Source organism: Dipodomys merriami, unplaced genomic scaffold, assembly GCF_024711535.1.
Source record: "Dipodomys merriami isolate MVZ:Mamm:240054 unplaced genomic scaffold, mDipMer1.0.p SCAF_200, whole genome shotgun sequence".
Classification (NCBI taxonomy): domain Eukaryota; kingdom Metazoa; phylum Chordata; class Mammalia; order Rodentia; family Heteromyidae; genus Dipodomys; species Dipodomys merriami.
The window spans coordinates 1,567,665-1,587,646 of record NW_027203383.1 but is presented as its reverse complement, the minus strand read 5'-3'; the positions used below and the strand labels follow the sequence as shown (position 1 = coordinate 1,587,646).

At 43.1% G+C, this 19,982-nt stretch overlaps 1 protein-coding gene across 1 annotated transcript; it reads left to right on the top strand.

The window, feature by feature from the left end:
- Positions 1–152: 152 nt before the first annotated feature.
- LOC138833118 (putative E3 ubiquitin-protein ligase UBR7) lies at positions 153–15,718 on the top strand. The gene is made up of 11 exons (XM_070031461.1): positions 153–361; positions 1,754–1,887; positions 2,586–2,646; positions 3,434–3,529; positions 7,199–7,252; positions 7,577–7,682; positions 8,989–9,197; positions 9,609–9,758; positions 10,152–10,314; positions 11,666–11,727; positions 13,622–15,718. Exons 1-11 carry the CDS (start codon positions 212–214, stop codon positions 13,712–13,714), a joined length of 1,278 nt encoding a protein of 425 aa, XP_069887562.1. The 5' UTR covers positions 153–211; the 3' UTR covers positions 13,715–15,718.
- Positions 15,719–19,982: the final 4,264 nt, after the last annotated feature.

The window sequence follows — 19,982 nt, the reverse complement described above, 5'->3', positions numbered from 1 at the left end:
ACCGGAAGCGGAAATGAGCCCGCGGCCGGCGCAGGCGGGAGAAAGCAGAGAGATGACTTCCGTTTGTCGGATGTCGTTCCTCCCCCTTCCTTTGCGTTTCTTCTTTACGATTGGTTCCTGGCCCTGAGGCCCCGCCTTCTCCGCTACGCCCCTCGCGGCCGCTTTTCCCGCCTCCGCCGGAGTCGTGGTAGGGTGCGGGTGACAGTTGAGCATGGCCGGAGCGGAGAGCCCCGCTGGGCGTCCGTCGGAGCTGGAGCCCGTGGTGTCGTTGGTGGACGTGCTCGAGGAGGACGAGGAGCTGGAGAACGAGGCGTGCGCTGTCTTGGGCGGCAGCGACTCCGAGAGATGCTCCTACTCGCAGGTGGGCGCGCGGCCCGGGCCTCGTCTTCCCACCTAGCTCTCCCGGTTTCTGCCTGCCGTGGGCGTCCCGCCTGCGCCGCCCCTGGGACACCGCTGGTCGTAGGCTTCCCCAGCCCCCGCCCTGCTGCCTTTTCCGCGCCCCCTTCCTCCGCCTGTGTCCCGCAGGGGCCTCCCTCCTTCGTCCTGCGCCCAGCCGCTCGCGATTGTGCAGACCCTGGCCCTGAAGCTGCTGCCCTGCCCCTCCTCTCCGACTGGAGGACCTCTTGGGTGGCCCGGCTGCGTTTCACGAAACCGTCGTCTCAAATCTAGACATGTTTGACCCTTCTTTTTTCCATCTTAAGAATGTTTAGGAGGAAATGAATCGGAGCGTGATGGTCAAAATAGAGTTTTGTAAGGGCCCTGGGATTGAAATTTTCCCCCTTGTGCTGTAAGCTCCTTGGCAATTCTGCAATTTAGTTTAACTGCACACTAATGTCCCCCCCCCAAAAAAAAGCGAACAACACCAAGCGAGCACTGGGTCTCTTTGAACTGTGACATTCCCCACTCCTCCCTTCCCCGGAAATAAAGCGGAACCAGAACATCAGGTGGCTTTGGCAAGGAGGGGAGGGCAGATAAGGATCTGTTTGGCCTTTGGGAGATGTTGTGTGCAAGTGTTGGGGGGGGGTGTAATGGAGTGGGAGTGACTCATCTTGTATTTCTAAGTACCGTAATGGAGACGGGCGGACAGGGTGAAACTAACAGGGAATGCAGATTGGTAGGAGAAAGCAAGTTACTTAGGCCTCTGTGTAAAGTGGAAGACGGGGACTGAGGGAAGAGACTTGAAGTCATTATGTGGTAGGGACAGAAGTCATAATAATAATGATTAAGAGACCAGAAAAGAGTAAAATTAAGAAAATGACAATTTATTTACAGGCGATACACAAATTAAAACTTACTATGGTGTGGGGATGGGTGCTGGGACTTGAACTCAGGGCTTCACATTCTTGCTTGATTTTCTTGCTCAAAGCTGGAGCTCTATCACTTGAGCCCAGTTTCACTTCCAGCCTTTTGCTGGTTAACTGGAGATGACAGTCTGCTGGAGCTGGCTTCAAACAGCTGTTCTCAGATCTCATCCTCTTGGGTAAACAGGTTTACAGGCTTGAGCCACCAGTGCTTGGCAAACTTACTATCACTTTAAGAAAAAAAATTATATGAAAACAAGTATTAATATAGATACTAAACATACATAGTGTTTGGGTACTATGTTGTATAAACTTTTAAAGTAGTCTTAAAGGTTATTACAGGAAGATCTTGATCCGAAAATCTGACTTTAATTTTTTCTCAGACCTTAGTAATGATATTGTTACTGTTTTTTCATTAATTTGTTTCCTTCTGCTTTGGGGCTGATTTTCAGGGCTCAGTAAAGAGACAAGCTTTATATGCCTGTAGTACTTGCACCCCAGAGGGAGAAGAACCAGCAGGAATTTGTCTGGCTTGTAGTTATGAATGCCATGGAAGTCATAAACTCTTTGAACTATACACAAAAAGGTAAATAGATTGTTGCTAGTGTTTACTAAATGTTTATATTCTTTCTCAACTTGACCTGTTTCTTATTTAGTACAATTGTATAATTGAAGGGATTTTCCCCACCATAGGACCTTTTAAAACATAATTATGGTAAAAACTCAAATTACTCATTCTTTCTCTGCATTACTTTAGTTGTGTGAGTAGTACAGATATTTGTCTTTATATTAATTTCCAGAATTGTAAATCTCTCATTGTCATGGGCTTGGGGAAATTCCTAATTAGATACAGGAGCAGCAATGGAAGGCACTCTAAATGCTAGAAATGAGGCAAAGGGAAGAGGCAATGATTTGAGTTTAGAGAACACTCAGCACACTGGTGGGCCATGCTTATAATCCTAGCTACTCAGGAGGCTGAGATCTGAGGATAGCAGTTCAACACCAGCCTGGGCAGGAAAGTCCTTGAGACTCTTATCTTCAATTAACCACTGGAAAACCAGAAGTGGAGTTATGGCTCAAAGTGGTAGAGTGCTAGCCTTGGGCAAAAGAGTCAGGAATAGCTCCCAGGACCCAAGTTCAAGCCCATAATTGACTTAAAAAACTACAACTAGCAAATGTAAGTCTGGAAACAGTATTCAAGTGGTAGAGCGCCAGCCTAGCCAAGTAAGTGAAAGGCCCTCATTAAAAGAAAATTGACTCTCTTTAATTTTTTTTTTTTTTTAGAAATTTTCGTTGTGATTGTGGAAACAGCAAGTTTAAAAATCTGGAATGCAAATTATTTCCTGTAAGTAGCAATTATAGCTACAAATACATTCAAAGAAGCTGAGAATGATATTATTGAAGTGGGTAAAAAACAGATGTTTTTCAAAAAGGATGTTCTTTTTCTTTGCAGATGAGTATTTCATTTTCACTCTTAGAGAAACTAGATAACCTATAGCATAGATTGTAATTAATAAGAAAGGTTTGGGGAAAATACTCATGATTGGGGAAAAACCTCATGATTGCTAAAGTTGTCATGATTTCCCTTCATTTGAAGACTAGTTTTAGGTGATTTCTTTCACTTCTTCCTGCCCCCCTCCACCTTCCCCCACCCCCAATAACCTGAGAGTCTTTAGTAACAGCCATACATAAAGAAATGCCTTGACATTCCAACCAATGTAAGTTCTCATGGGTTGGGAAAAAAAGCAAAGAATATGTGCATATGTATAAATACATATACATGAACATGTATGTTGTATATATGTGTGTATGTATATACACAAACACATATACTTATATCTTCATTTTATTGTATGTATATGTTCATATATTATATGCTCAATTTCCCCAATTGCTACAAAAATGATGCAGAAAATAATACTTTTCCTGATTCTTGGGAAATGTATGTCTTTACTAGGAATGAATTTTTTTTGCCTTCAAACTCAAAAGTTAAAGACTAACCTGTGGGAAAAAAATTTTTTTGTGGAAAATAGTTAATGCAAAGATTTATGACATGCATATATCTATTATATGATTTATAAAATCATACTCAAAATTAGACCTTGTTATATAATAAAATTATTGTCTTTCAGGAGAAAGCAAAGGTAAATTCTGGTAATAAGTACAATGACAACTTCTTTGGACTGTATTGCATTTGCAAGAGACCTTATCCAGATCCTGAAGATGAGGTAAGAGATTTGGAGGTTAAAGTCTGACTATATCAACTCTAGCCTCTTCAGCCTCTTGTCGAATATATTTTAGAAATAACTCAGGATATTGGAGTATCTTGTAGGAATAACGATACCAAGTCAAAAAGAACTCAGTAAGGCAAACTTTATCTTTGCAGAAGGGTGCACCATTGGCCCAAAATCTGGCAAGCAAGCACATGTAGCTCACAGCTACTCCCTTTGCTCACGTTGGCTGAGCTCAAGTTCACAGTCTGCAAAAGGATGTGGCTTAATTAACAAGATGTAACTAAAATCAAGGCACAGAAAGTCTTAATTAAAGTGCTCAGGAAAAGAATACAACTAAAATGTAAAAAGGTCCAAGTCACCTGATCAAAGCAAGAACCCATGCCGGGTGCCAGTGGCTCATGCCTATAATCCTGGCTACTCAGAAGGCTGAGATTTGAGGATTGAGGTTCAAAGCCATCCCCGGCAGGAAAAGCGGTGAAATTCTTTATCTCCAATAAACCACCAGAAAAACGGGAAGTGGCACTGTGGCTAAGTGGTAGAGTACTAGCCTTGAGCTGCAGAGCTGAGGGACAGTACTCAGGCCCAGAGTTCAAGCCCTATAAGGGACCAAAAAAAAAAAAGCAGGAACCCTTCAGAAAATGTTTTTTATCAAGATTAACAGAAAGGAAACAAAGTACTTTAGGAGCTGTTCAGGAAGTATTTCATGATACTCAAGGATTGTATATTTACTCTTATACATAACTGGCTTGGATCTATAACCAGTACAGATCCCAATTTTTCTCAATATAGAAATGAGATATTGGAAAGGACTTTTCCAAGACCAGAACTTTCTTTTCTCACTTTTCCCTGCCTGCTTCACCAATGAACATTTTCTGAGAAGGGACCTTCTACTTCTTGCCTTCCTGGAAGTAAAGAAATGTGTACATAACAATTTCAATGGCAAGTATAGGCAAATTTTAGAGTTTCTCATTCCTTCTTCTTCCTTCCCAAGTGTATCCCAGGTAAATACAGTGTGTCTACAGTTACATAGCTGAGAATCCTCCTGCAAATGTATATGGGATGGATATCTACATGTAGAATTAATGTGTCAGAGAGCATTTGTATTTCAAATTGTGATCATGCCCACCAAAAGGATTCAACCACCAATATATGATACTATTTTTTACCTCCAACAGTCTTATCAACCCTATATATTAAAATTTTGCCATTCCAATAAATGAATAGTACCTTTTAAAGTTTTTGCTGGGACTGGGAAGGTGGCTCAGTGGTAGAGCGCTTGCTTTGCATGCATGAGGCCCTGGTTTCGATTCCTCAGCACCACATAAGCAAAAAAGAAAAAAACCGGAAGTGGCGCTCTGGCTCAAGTGGTAGAGCGCTAGTCTTGAGCTGAAGAGCTAAGGGACAGCACCCAGGCCCAGAGTTCAGGCCCCACAACCGGACCAAATAAAGTTTTTACTTTCCTTGATTATGATTGAAGTTATAGACATTTTTCATAGGTTTACTGGCATTTTTCAGAACCTCCAAATTGTCCTTTCATATATTCAGCCTATCTTTTGGCTACTTTGGTTTTTATTTGTATATTTAAAATTTATATTTCAAGGAATTAGCTTTCTGCTTTCTTCATTGTTTTTTTTATCACTTTTTTTTTAACTGTATTTTTTTTGTCTTTTCTTTTTTGGTACTGGGGATCGAACCCAGGACGTTGCACTTGCTAGGCAAGCGCTTTGCCACTGAGCTACATCCCAGCCCTATCACATCTTTTTTTCTTTTTCATTTTTGTTGGTAATAAAGTTTGATCTCAAGGCCTCATGCTTGCTAGACTAGTTCTCTACTACTGCCTCCAGTTCTTTCTTGACTTTTAGTTGTTTTGGAAACATAACTATTGCACCAAATTATATAGAAGAAGGAACTGAGCCAGCCACTGGTAGGTCATGCCTACCAGAAAAACCAGAAAACCAGAAGTGGCACTGTGACTCAAGTGGTAGAGCACTTGCGATGAGCTGAAGTGTTGAGGGACAGTGCCCAGGCTCAGAGTTCAAGTCCCACAACCAAAAAAAAAAAACAAAAAACAAGAAGAAAGAACTGAAGGTATGTTTGAATTAACAAAAATAAGATCTTACAATTGATACTTTAAGGTATGGAGTAAAATACTCCTTATAATACTGCTGAATAGAAAAGATGAATACATTGATAGAGGCATAAGAAAAACTATATGTGAGGGCTGGGAAGGTGGCTCAGTGGTAGAGCGCTTGCCTTGCATGCCTGAGGCCCTGGGTTCAATTCCTCAGCACCACATAAGCAAAAAGAAAAAAGGCGGAAGTGGCGCTGTGGCTCAAGTGGTAAAGTGCTAGCCTTGAACTGAAGAGCTGAGGGACAGTGCCCAGGCCCAGAGTTCAGGCCCCACAACCGGACCCCAAAAAAAGAAAAAAAGAAAGAAAAACCATGTGTGTGCTTTTTGCCTGATTTTTTTTTTTTTTTTTTTGGTCGGTCGTGGGGCTTGAACTCTGGGCCTGGGCGCTCAAGGCGAGTGCTCTACCACTTGAGCTACAGCGCCACTTCCAGTTTTCTGGTGGTTTATTGGAGATAGGAGTCTCACAGTCTCTCCTGCCCGGGCTGGCTTTGAACCGAGATCCTCAGATCTCAGCCTCCTGAGTAGCTAGGATTACAGGCGTGAGCCACCAGCATACGGCTTTTTGCCTGATTAAAGTACTATATGACTGATATGGCAAAACTTCTTGGCATAATTAATACATACTTTTGAAAATTAATGACAGGATAAGAATAACAAAACAGGGTTTTTGTTTTGTTTTGTTTTGTTTTTTGTCGGTTATGGAGCTTAAACTCAGAGCCTAGATGCTCTCCTGAGCTCTCTTGCTCAAGGCTAGCGCTCTACCACTTGGGCCATAGTGCTACTTCTGGCTTTTTGGTGGCTAATTGGAGATAAGAGTGTCATGGACTTTCCTGCCCAGGTTGGCTTTGAACTGTGATCCTAGATCTCAGCCTCCTAGTAACTATGATTATAGGCATGAGCCACCAGCACCTGATTGAAACAAGTTCTCTTAGGTGAAGGTGAACAAAAAGTCAATGAGGATGGGTGTGGTAAAAATAGTTTATTTGCATATGTGAAAATAGAACAATGAAGTTTGTTGAAATTGTTTTAGAAGTGGGTAGGGGAGAGTGATAAAAGATGTCAGTTTGATCAGGATGTATATTAATGCATTATATGCATGTATGGAAATGTCACAGTGGAAGCAGCCCCTCCCCTTTATATAAACAACTAATGTGTGTTAGTTAAATAAATCCTACAGGACATGGTGCCTCATGCCTGTTAACCTAGTTGCTCTGGAGGCTGAAATCTAACGATTATGGTTCGTCTATCTCCCTTCAAGAGACTGAACATTTATCCTTCATCTTGCTTGGTAGATGCTATGGTTCAAAGTTCCAAATGCCATAGTTTTATCACAATCAGATACTAACTAATGGATGTGAAAGATATGCTTGCAAACCTGTTCAAATAAACTTCTTTGTCCTTTTGACAGCTGTTACATGGTTAGTCTTACCGTTGGTAGCCAATTATTTAATATCTAGTTCTATTTTGTGTCACATTTACTTCCATGTCCCAACATTCAAAGCATTCATTGGCATGATCTTTTTCTGTATTAGGTTCCTGATGAGATGATTCAATGTATAGTCTGTGAAGACTGGTTCCATGGAAGGGTAAGGAAACCATTTTCCCTTTAAAGTCTTATCTCCACAGAAAGACAGGCTCCTTTCCTTTTGAATTGTTTCATTTTATGTTACAATTACCCTTTTAAAAAATAAACTATTCTGGGAGAGAGAAGGGAAGACACCGTAAGAAAGGAAATGTACTCATTACCTGACTCATGTAATTGTAATCCTTCAATATATCACCTCTCTAACAACATAAGGTAAATAATTAAAAAAAAATAAACTATGATAGTAGTGTACTTTTACAATATTTAAAAACTGGGCATTTAGCTCTGTTGGAGATTGCAAGAAAGCTGCTTTCTGTATTTACAGCATCTTGGCGCCTTTCCCCCGGAGAGTGGGGATTTCCAGGAGATGGTGTGCCAGGGTTGTATGAAACGTTGTTCTTTCTTGTGGGCCTACGCAGCACAGTTAGCAGGTAGGTGCTTCTGTGAAACTGGCATGACACAGAATTGTGCTTGGGAAGTTAATATGTTTAATCTAAAGTGTTTAATAACTTTTTTTTTTTTTTTTGGCAGTACTCGGGTTTTGAACTTAGGGCCTCAAACTTGCTAGGCAGGCCATTCTACTACTTGAAGCTAAGCCCTCAGCCCAGCTTGAACTATACATCCATTTCCTGCTTTTTGTTGGTTAATTGAAGATAAGAGTCTTTGCTTGGAACTGTGATTGCAGATCTCAGCCTCCTGAGTAGCTAGAATTATAGGCGTAGCCACGGACACCAGTAGCCACGGACACCAGGCCTAGAAATTTTTTTTTTTTTTTGAGAGGGGGTGGATAGGTGTTGGGGCTTGAACTTAGAGCCTGGCACTGTTGCTTTTTTTTTTTTTTTTTTTTTTCTTTCTTCCCTCAAGGTTAGTACTCTACCACTTGAGCTACAGTTCCACTTCTGGCTTTTTTGGTGATTAGTTGGAGATGTGTCTAACAGACTTTCTTGCCTGGGACGACTTTGAACTATGATTCTCACTCAGATCTCAGACTCCTGAGTAGCTAGGTGATCTATGGAGGGGTTATAGTTACATAAGTCAGGTAAAGAGTACATTTCTTTTTCTTTTTTTTCTTTTTGCTGGTCCTGGGTCTTGAACTCAGGGAATGGGCACTATCCCTGACCCTCTTTTTGCTCAAGGCTAGCTCTACCACTGGTGCCATAGCACCACTTACAGCTTTTTCTGAGTAGTTTATTGGAGATAAGAATCTCATGGCCTTTTCTGCTCTGGCTGGTTTCAAACTGCAATCCTCAGATCTCAGCCCCTGAGTAACTATGATTATAGGTGAGAGCCACAGGCGCCTGGCCCAATAGGGTTTTCTTAATTGGTTTCCCCTTCTCCCTTCATTTCCTTCCTTATCAACAGATGGCTTCATTTGCTATTAATTTGAAATACCATTACCCAATATTAGCTCCCTTATCATTTCTCCTTTTTCTTTCACAGTATTTACTTTCCCTCTCTTCTTGATTATCCTATCTCCTTTTAGCATATTTGGTACATTTGTTTCTCCTTTACACAAAGTGCTTAAGTGGAAATGAATATTAAAAGCAGTTTAATTTTTTGGATTAGGCAGACATAACCTAAAGAAGTGTTGATATTTCCTAGCTCCTTCTCCCAGAGAACAAAGTGACTTCTCCTTTTCTCGATTATGAAATACTTAAAAATCGAAATAAATAATTTCTTTGTCCAATAGGTCTATGAGTGTTTGTGTGTTTGTGTTTGTATTCATTGAATTCACAGTAATGAAAATATCTCCTGAGGATGATGGGTTGGTGCTGAATGTTGACGGAATAGGTGATCAGGATGTTATCAAGCATGATAATGGTGGTCATCAAGATACTACCCTCAAAGATGATGTTCCAGAACATGGAAAGGATGCTGTCAAGGAAGTTAAAGCAGAGCAGAATAATGAGCCTTGTGCCAGCTCTAGTTCTGAATCTGATCCCCAGGTAATATATGAAGCACATGTTGAAAAAGAATGTAATTTAGATAACATTAATTCCATAAGCTCTATATCTTTGGATTTCATTGTAGTCTTTGCCTAAAGAAGTCCCTTCAAAACTGGGTACCATTGGTTCACACCTGTACTCCTAGCTATTTAGGAGGCTGAGATCTGAGGATCGTGGTTCAGAGACAGCCTGGGCAGTAAAGTCTGTGAGACTCTTATCTCAAATTAACTCCCAGAAAGCCAGAAGTAATGCTGTGCCTCAAAGTGGTAGAGCACTAGCCTTGAGCAAAAGAGCTCAGGGACAGCACCCAAGCCCTGAGTTCAAGCCCAGGACCAATAACAACAAAAAGTTCCTTCATAAATCTAAACTATGATAGTTTAAAAAGCCCTTCAAAGCTTCATTTTGTTGCAGACTGTGTTTAAGAATCAAAGCCTCAACACAGAATCACCATCTGGCTGCAGATTTCAGGAGCTCAAAGCTAAGCAGTGTGTAAAGAAAGACACTGCCACCTATTGGCCCCTGAACTGGCGCAGCAAGTTGTGCACCTGCCAAGGCTGTATGGTGAGTGTCACGTTAAGTTGATGTTTATGTGTGTTGTTCATTAAAAAGTGTCTATATGAAATTGATAGAGGAGTTCAGGGACTTTCCAGTTTTTCTACTAAGCAGATTTATGTAGAAGAAAATGAGAATCGTGCAGTGCTTTTTATCATCTTAACTTTAGTCTAGCCCAAACAGTGATTTTTAAAGATCTCATAAACCTTATAGCATCCACTGAGAAGTTGGGAGATAGCTAAAAAAAACATTTGGGCAAGGAATGTTTTCCAAGCCATTTTGTGTTTAGAGGCTCGGATTTTTCTAGGTGTTAACAATAAATAATTTTTAGTAATTAGTTGACTTTTTGAAAATGATGTACAGTTCTAATGGGGAAACCAACTTTTTTTTTTTTTTTTTAAGAAAATGTATGGAGACCTAGATGTCCTCTTCCTGACAGATGAATATGACACAGTTTTGGCTTATGAAAACAAAGGCAAGATTGACCAGGCCACCGAGAGAAGGGACCCATTGATGGACACTCTCAATAGCATGAACCGAGTCCAGCAAGTGGAGCTCATTTGTGGTAAATACTGTTTTTGTGTGAAAATTTACAAAGTTTATGAAGTCTCCTTCACTGTATCAAAAAATTGTATAAAGAAAGTAGTAGGGGCTGCAAAGGTGCCTCAGTGGTAGAGCGCTTGCCTTGTATGCCTGAGGCCCTGGGTTCGATTCCTCAGCACCACATAAGCAAAAAGAAAAAAGCTGGAAGTGGCGCTGTGGCTCAAGTGGTAGAGCACTAGCCTTGAGCTGAAGAGCTGAAGGACAGCGCCCAGGCCCAGAGTTCAGGCCCCACGACCGGACCCCCCCCCCAAAAAAAAAAAAAAAAAAAAGAAAAGAAAATAGTAAACTCTATTTCTACTTTTACATGGAGTGACGTTTGAATTACATAGTAAGCCTTAACTGATGTTGGTTGATTTAAATATGGTTGTGTATTCAACAGCTGTGGACTCAGTTTCATTCTAGAATAATTATATATTTGAGAAACCACAACAAGTACTATTTTGATTAAGGGTACATGTTTGAATGATTTTTTTGCATCTCTCAGTATAATTTTCATTGAGCCTTCTATGTCATCTTCTCTGAGAAAATAGCAACTTTTTAACAGTTCGTAAGGTGGTTCACTAGAAGGGAACTTTGGCCACACTCTGGAATGCCCAAGTTCCACCAGCCTTCTACTGCTGCCACTTGGTGGGTGCCACCGTGGTTTCCCTTTTATGCAATTGGTGGAATTGTTTCTAGCCTTTTATTTATTTTAACTCTGATTGATTCCTTTTGTCTTTATTAGATGAAAAGATTTTATATAGTGGTGGCTGTGTATGAGAGATGCTTTGTATTTACAATAGTTTGCTAATGGGAGCATAAGTTTTACACTTAATCTGTGATGATCACTGCAAGTACTTGAATTCCAGAAAAATAGTAAACCTTTAAAAAAATTGTTAGCTCATCTTTAAGGATATTTCTGCATTTTGTGTGTTTATTTTTTTGTTTTGTTGTTCTTATTAAAAAGAGTCTCAGGGGCCGGGAAGGTGGCTCAGTGGTAGAGCGCTTGCCTTGCATGCCTGAGGCCCTGGGTTCGATTCCCCAGCACCACATATGCAAAAAAGAAAAAAGCCGGAAGTGGCGCTGTAGCTCAAGTGGTAGAGTGCTAGCCTTGAGCTGAAGAGCTGAGGGACAGTGCCCAGGCCCAGAGTTCAGGCCCTACAACTGGACCCAAAAAAAAGAGTCTCAGCAAAATGAAGGAAGCCCAGAGGTTTTGGGAGGCATTGCAGGTTTTACTTTTATCTATTAAACATTCAGCTGTCAATGGCAAATAAGTGGTTTTTGAAAGCACATGGGTTAACTATACTTCAAATACTTTTGTGGTTTTGATTTAGAATATAATGACTTGAAGACCGAACTTAAAGACTATCTGAAGAGATTTGCTGATGAAGGCACGGTATGTTGAGTAAAAGAATTTTAATCATAGCCCTGTAAGTTTTTAATTTTTATTTGTTAAAAGATTTTTTTTGGCTGGGCGCCGGTGGTTCACACCTGTAATCCTAACTACTCAGATCTGAGGATTACAGTTCAAAGCCAGACCAGGCAGAAAAGTCCATGAGACTCTTATCTCCAATGTACCACTCAGAAAACCAGAAGTGGCACTGTGGCTCAAGTGGTAGAGCATTAGCCTTGAGCTGAAGAGCTGAGCGACAGCGCCCAGGCCCAGAGTTCAAACCCCACAACTGACCCAAAAACAAAAAAAAAAAAAAAAGATTTTTTTTGTTAGCATATATATTAGTTTTACAAGGCTGGTGTTTCATTTTAATATTTACATATGTACATACAATGTACCCCAATCAAAATAACCTCCACTCCCCTGTAAGTTTTGAATACTATTTCTTTGGTGATTTAAAAAAAAATAATTACAACTTAAAACGGAGTACTTGAAACTTTTATATTTGAGGAGTTGGAGACAAATTTGCTGTTTAGCTTCTGCAGTCCTTGAACTCTTAATCTTCCTGTCTCAGCTCTCAAATCCTAGGATTACAGTAAGCACCACCAAGCAGAGCTGAGTACTTGAAAGTTTAATGCAGAAACTATTTATAGGGCTGTTGGCAGGCTAAGGGGGATCAGTAAAGGGGCAGTTCAACACCAACAGACATATTGGAGGGCCTTATCAGTCCCTGAAGGCCAGAAAGAATGGGGCAGGCAAGAGCACCACTCAGGTTTGGAGTAGTTGTAGCTGAGAAAGCCATCGGAAGGAAATAGGAACACCAACTCTGCTGATTTGGACTTAATGAAAACAAAGATGGAACAGTAGTGACTAGCAAGAAAAATTAAAATCAAATCCAATTTATACATACTAGGCATAAATTTCTGTGTGTATGCACACATACACAGATACCACTGCCGAGGCTTGAACTCGGGGCTTGCACACTGTTCCTGAGCTACTTTTGCTCAAGGCTAACACTCTATCACTTGAGCAACAGTACCACTTCCAGCTCTTTCAGCTTATGTGGTACTTAGGAGTCGAATCCAAGGCTTCATGCATACTAGTTAAGCACCCTACCACTAAGCCACATTCTCAGATCAAGCACTTTACTTCTTAAGCCACAGCTTTTCATCTGGCTTTTTGGTGGTTAACTGGAGATAAGAATCTCATACAGGGCTGGGAATGTGGCTCAGTGGTAGAGCACTTGCCTTGCATGCTCGAGGCCCTGGGTTCGATTCCTCAGCACCACATAAGAAAAAAGCCGGAAGTGGCGCTGTGGCTCAAGTGGTAGAGCGCTAGCCTTGAGCTGAAGAGCTGAGGGACAGCGCCCAGGCCCAGAGTTCAGGCCCCACGACCGGACCCAAAAAAAAAAAAAGAATCTCATACACTTTTCTACAGTCTGGCTCCGAACCGCCATTCACCGATCTCAGCCTCCTGAGTAATTAGGATTACAGGTGTGAGCCACCGGTGCCTGGCTTAACTAAAATATTTTTAATAGTTTACTAGTATCATAAATATGGCTCAATTAGTAGAGTGCCATCCTAGAGCAAAAAAGCTAAGTGATAGCCCTAGTACTGGCTCATAGTGTTGAGCAGCAGAGCCACCGCCATTGGAGGTCCCTGTCAGCCCGCAGTCCTCATCCTCCCAGAGTGCTGTGCTGCCACGCTCTCATGTTCTGCAACTTGGTGCAGCCAGTGGATTTCTAATCTAGACACTAAGTGTCCACTTACAATAGGCTTATTCAGACCTGACCTCTCGTGATGGGGGAGCATCTTGTAATCTTAGGGCTTCCTATGAGTGTGCTGACCTATACTGTTGTGTAATGTAGTTCTTTCCTAATTTTGCCTTTTGTTAACAGGTTGTTAAGAGAGAGGACATTCAGCAGTTCTTTGAGGAATTTCAGTCAAAAAAGAGAAGAAGAGTGGACGGGATGCAGTATTATTGCAGCTAGAATGGAATACGATGCTTTCACTCAGGCCAATGAAAACGCCGCTTTACTGTTCCAGGAACACACGAGGCCTGTTTCATACTCGGTTCCCTTCCTGTCCTCCAGCTGTGAGCTCTCTTCCTTCTTAACTACAGTAGCCACCAGTTGACGCTCATCTCACAACCAGCATCCTTCATTATGACTCAACTAAACGTAACTCATTCCACAGACTTCAGCTCTCTCCTGTCCAGGATACCCAGGGTTTTCTGGTTATAAGTTTTAAGAAGTTTGATTTGGTTTTGAGAAAGCAAATTGGTTCCTTTTCTAGTGATTTGTTTTTAAACTCCCAAAATGTGTGTCCTTTGTCACATATCTGTCCCTTCTAGGACCTTGTTAGGCATTGCAGAAACCAGAAGCTCTAAGGGCCCCCCTCCCCCCATGATCGTGGTGCCTTGGGTTAGTGCTTCCTCAAGCCTCTTCTGCCTACTTCTCCCTCCCCTGCTTTCTGAGGTTTGTCATGGCTTAGAAGGGATTTTGGAACCTGCTTTCTCTGGGCCAGCCTCTAGAGTAACCAGGACTGATGGTGTTCTGGCCTAAATGTTTGTCATAGGCAGGGAGACTAACCGAAACAGTGTTGAGGAAGCAGACCTTTGTTCTGAATTTTACTGATCAATTTCAAGTGAACTACTCATTCATGATTCTCCTGGCACTCGGATGTTAGCATTTCAGTACTGTATGCTCCCAGGGCTTCTTGGGGAGGGGAATTCTGCCAGTACACTACTCCCTTTCCTGCTGCCTAGAAAACAACCAGGCATTACCCCTGTGAAATCTTGGTCGTTTGGTAAGTCCTCTGGATTTCCTTATGTTATCAGGGATATTCATAACTTTATATTTGAAGTGGACCTCTTTTGATATTGCTTTGTTATAAAAATGTTATTAGAACCCAAGTAAGTTATTATTTCTCCTTGACCCTGTACCGAAGACAAAAGATACTGTTTGGCTTTCTTGCAGTGAGGGCAGTGGCTTCCCTGATTTGGAGGAGACTGGCTAAGGGAGAGATTCCAGATGAGGCCTTTAGCTACATTTTACACCCTGTCCACAGCCACTTCTCTAATGACAGGGCTTTCAAAGGTCCTCCTGGGACATATAAAACCCTGCATTTGAGAGGAAGGCCTTTCAGTTGGTATGAAATCTCTTTGAAGCCCTCAGCCTGTGGAAAAATTTTTTTGGTACATAAAGAACCCTAAGTTGCATTGTGTGGAGGAACAGGGTCTTTCCTGACAGTAGGTGACATACTTTGAGGAAATTAAAAGTTACTCGGGCTACGTGTGTGTGAATGTTCCTTTGCGTCCAGCAGTCAAGATGAGCAAGATGAACCATCAGGGCTCATGATATGGTACTGGTTATGGTTTTTGGCACTCAGCCTCCTTGCAGATCCTTGGGAAGACTAGTGTGTGTGGAGCTCAAGGTCTTGTGGCTGCAGAAGGTGCCTGGGTGCCCTGAGTGGGCCTTGTGGAGAGGCTTGTGGAAAAGCTCGGGAACTCTTCCAGGTCTGAGGATTTGAGCTGCACTGTTAGTTTATCATTGTGTCCTGCAAGTTTGTATCTCCCAAATATCTGATTTAACTCCCAGAAGGTTCCTTTCTTGCAGTAACAGGTCAGGACCAAATCTTGGAGGTACTGTGTTACTGTGCAGCACAATTGTGCATGTCACCCAGTGTTCGGTGGCTTGTTTCACAAAAGGTACTGCTCTTCCACATTAACCGGAAAACTTTTTTTTTTTAAACCTGTTCACAACTAGTTGTCTTACTATTGGACTGTCTCTTCTACAGGGAGACTCTCTTTGGCCAACATATGGCAGTTGATACTAATGCATGTTTTATGCAAAACAAGGATGTGATACTAGTTGCTTTTAAGGAATTCTGGCATTCTATGTACTTTTTTTTTTTGTAGCAACTGTTATTGGACTTAAATTACATACTTCAATCAGGTTTCTGTAAAATCTAAATAAAAACAATTCAAAATAGTTGCTTTTTGATTGCTGTTAGTCATGTTTAGCTCTGCATAGCCTCCCTCTGCAGGGGGAAGGAGGATGGTGTCTTCCAGGAGCCAATCCCAAAGCTAAGGGGCTGAGAGTCACATCACTCTCATGTTAAAGAACACTTAGTCCAGTTGTTAATGATATGTACATGAATGGATTTGCTTAATATCTGTGTCTTCCTCAGTAAGATGTCAATCCAGGGAGGTCAGAAACTGGCTTTGCTGATCATTATTACAGTGCTTGCTGCCTGATTGGTGTAGACAGCTTTGTTACACCAACAAGAGAGCTCATTCACCGGCCAACAACTTGCTGAGTACTGTACAGGGTTGAGCATACTTGACCAGAGTTTCACAGCTATAGGCAACAGGATCCAGGATGCCTCAGAAGTAGGCAGGGGCAGGCAGCGGAGTGGGGAATGAGGCCCAGAACCCAGGATGTCCCACTGGCAGTGGGCAGGGGCAGGCAGCACAGTGGGGAAAAGGGCCCAAGCTGGAAAGCTAGCTGCTCCACTGAGGAACAATGTGTCAGTGGGAATCTAGACCCCCTGGCTTCACAGCTCTGTGACAAGGACAGTGAAAAGGCTTCTTACAGGGCTGGGTACACTTGTTCACAGATTTTATGGGCCATGTTAGTCTCTGTGTCTTAGTTCCTCATCTGCCAAATCAATGATATTCACGCCTCACTGGATAGTGAGTACCAAGGCCACAGGAGCCTCTGACTGCGCTCATATTCTGCACGCCTTCACCTAGCTCCCACCTGCATCCTCGTCTTTCAGCATGGGTCCAACCACGGCTTAGGCTGAAGGGCCTGTCAGTGAGTGAAAGACGACCAAAAGGATCCCTGTGGAGGCCTGAAGGTCCCCTCATGACCTGTGAAGGCTTCTGACTTCCTGGAGCTGTGGTGTGAACCACATGGGATTATAGACCCCATCAAAGCCCCTGGAAGCCAGACAGTGACCTGGGAGTCCTGGCAAGAACACTGGGCATCAGTGGCAGCCAAGGCTGTGACTGGGAAAGAGACTGGAAGGGGAAGGCCAGCTCTGGTGCAGGTTGAGGGAGGACAAGGAGGGGCCCCGGGCTGGCTGAAGGTAGTTGGCAGGCACCTGACAGCAGAAGTTGCACAAATTTCTAAGGTTCTGAGTGCAGGCTGGGGATAGGCCTGGGAGTTGTATGCCCCCATGGTTATTGAAGCCATGAAAATGAATGGAACAGGAAGATGTCAGAGAGGGCAAGAGCAAAGAACTGGGACAGATGCCAGGGAACCAACACCAAGGAGGATGAACACGGCGGGGGGGGGGGGCTGCAAACATACGAGCAGCCATCAGTTCTTTTGGAAGGTGCTATTTCAAGTGTAAGGTAAGATCCTTAATCCTGCTTTTCACTTGAAAAAATAATACATGCAGGTCCCTTAAAAATTCAATCATGGGCCGGACACCAGTGGCTCATGCCTGTAATCTAGCTACTCAGAAGGCTGAGATCTGAGAATCCCAGTTCAAAGCCAAGGGGGCATGAAAGTCTGACTCATCTCCAATAAACCACTCAGAAAACCAGAAGTGGCGTTGTGGCTCAAGAGCACTAGCCTTGAGCTGAAGAGCTGAGGGACAGTGCCCAGGCCCAGAGTTTAAGCCCCACAACGGACAAAAAAAAAAAAAAAAAATCAGTCTGCAGGTGTGGCTCTCAAGTGGTAGAATGTCTGTCTAGCAAGAATGAGGCCTTGAGTTCAAACTCAAGCACTAAAAAAATAAAAAAAGGTGCTGACTCAAGAGTATAATTCTAGCTACTCAAAGGCTGAGAGATCTAAGCATTGTTGTTTGAAGACAGCGCAGATAGGAAAGTCTGTGAGATTCTTTGATTAATCACCAAAACGCTAGCTCACTTAGAGGACTGCTAGCCTTGAGCATACAAAGCTCAGGGACAGCACCCAGACCTGGAGTTCAAGCCCCAGGACTGACAACAGCAGCAAGAAAAAAGTTTAACTAGGGCCTGGGGGTGTAGGTCAGTGGTACAGTATGTGTTTAGCATTCTCAAAGTCCTGGGTTTGTCATCCTCGGTATAAAAATAAAGTATTGAACCAATACAGAAGAATACAGTTAAATTTTCCCACCCCACACTGCCAGATCCACTCCTCCAGAGGCTGACCTGCGTAAGCTCACAGATTCTTGCAAAAATTTTCATTCACGTTTATTATGTCTCCTCATCCTCTTCTATACAAATGGGCATACATTATTCTTTTTTTTTGGTTTGTCATGGGGCCTGAACTCTGGGCCTGGGCGCTGTCCCTCAGCTCTTCAGCTCAAGGCTAGTGCTCTACCACTTGAGCCACAGCGCCACTTCTGACTTTTTCTGCTTATGTGGGGCTGAGGAATCAAACTCAGGGCTTCATATATGCAAGGCAAGCATTCTACCACTGAGCCACCTTCCCAGCCCACATTATTCTCTTTCTTGCCTCCTTCACTTTATTCTGTAGATCAATCATATTCCCTCCTGTTTAGCAAGCTCAGTTGGGCCTTTTTGTGTATGTGTGTGCCGGTTCTGGGGGTTGAACTCAGGGCCTAGTTTGGCTCAGGGCTAGTGCTCTACCACTTGAGCCATAGCTCCACTTCTGGTTTTTATTGTAGTGTATTGGAGATAAGTCTCATTTTCCTGCCTGGGCTGGCTTTGAGCCTTGATCCTTACATCTCAGCCTCCTGAGTAGTTTATAGGCGTGAGCCACAGGCACTGTCTTCAGCTGGGCCCTTTGAGCATACACCATACTTATGAGCTTTCTTCTGTGTACTAGGCTGAAGTTCCTTCAAGTTCATCACCGAGTTCTCCTTTCAACTTTCCCCCTCTTCACACCACCTACCCCCAAGGCTCTAAGTGTCATTTGTGTGGACAGCTTCCTCAGAGGTCCAGGTCCACACCTAACTGCCATTTGATAGCTGTTGCCTAGCAACCAGCATCAAGCGAACTTGACCAACATTACAACTCGTTTCCCCTCCATCAGCCTCTTCTCTTCCCCCCCGAATTACGCCTCCCCCCAAAGTCAGGAGACATTGCATCCATTGTAGTCTGAATCTGCCCCTCTGCCGACTGCTGTCTCTTCACTCCTCACCTCTTGCTAGTGATTTGAAACATGCAAATTTGGCTAATTATGTGGTAGCTACCCTGTGGTAGCTATCCTGTTGCCTGCAGGACCCATCTCAAAACTGAAGGCTGAAGCTGGGCACCAGTGGCTCATGCCTGTAATCCTCAGGAGGCTGAGATCTGAGGATCATGGTTCAAAGTCAACGGGCAGGAAAGTTCATGAGACTCATCTCAATAAACCACTTGAAAACCGGAAGTGGCGCTGTGTGGCTCAAGTGGTAGAGCGCTCACCTTGAGCTGAGGAGCACAGGGACAGTGCCCAAGCCCAGAGTTCAAGCTCCACGACCGACCAAAAATACAAACAAACAAAAACCCTGAAGGCTGTCCCTAGCTAGGGTGAGGTAACCAAACTGTCTGCTCAGCCCTTCCTCCCCAGGCTGGGCCCACGTGCCCTCCCTGGCTCCCTTCCCGCCTCTGTCCTCTCCCTGCACTCTTCCTTCACATGACTTGAAATATCCCTCCTCCACAAAACCCTCTCACCCCAGCGCCAGTCAGATACTCAGCCTTCCCTCAAACTAGTCAATGTCTTTGCTTCCTGGAAACTAAACGGCTGGGTACCCCAAGTTTTGTGCTGTCTTTTTTGCCTTAGTCACTGCAGTATCTGTAATAGATCAGATGGAATATTTGCTGAACAAATGCACACGTTCACACCCATTTCACCTCCTTAGCCTTGTTGCCCTCACTCTGCCTGACCACAGCCTGCGGGCACGGCAGGCACAGGGGCGAAGAGCTCGTGTTTCAGCCCACGCTCTGCCAACTTACGAGCGGTGTGACCTGAGAAAAGGGTTCCCAGGCCCTCAGCTTAAGCTTTTCTTTTGTAAAATGGTACAAACAAGACTACTTAATTCAGAGGATTAAAGAAAATCGTACTTATTCCACTGAAGGATTCAAGATAAAAATATGAAGTGTTCAGCACAGAATCCATTATTTCTCCTCCATTTACTGCTCAATCATTTCAAACCAGTCTTCCCCTCCGCGCTGCAGTTTGCGTTGCCTTCATGTACAGCTAGTAGAAATGATTTCCTATTTTGTCCACTGCTCCACGTATCAGATTCTGAGAAGGATGAGCTCAAGAAAGAGTTCTTTTTTTTTTTTGTCAGTCATGGGGCTTGAACTCAGGGCCTGGG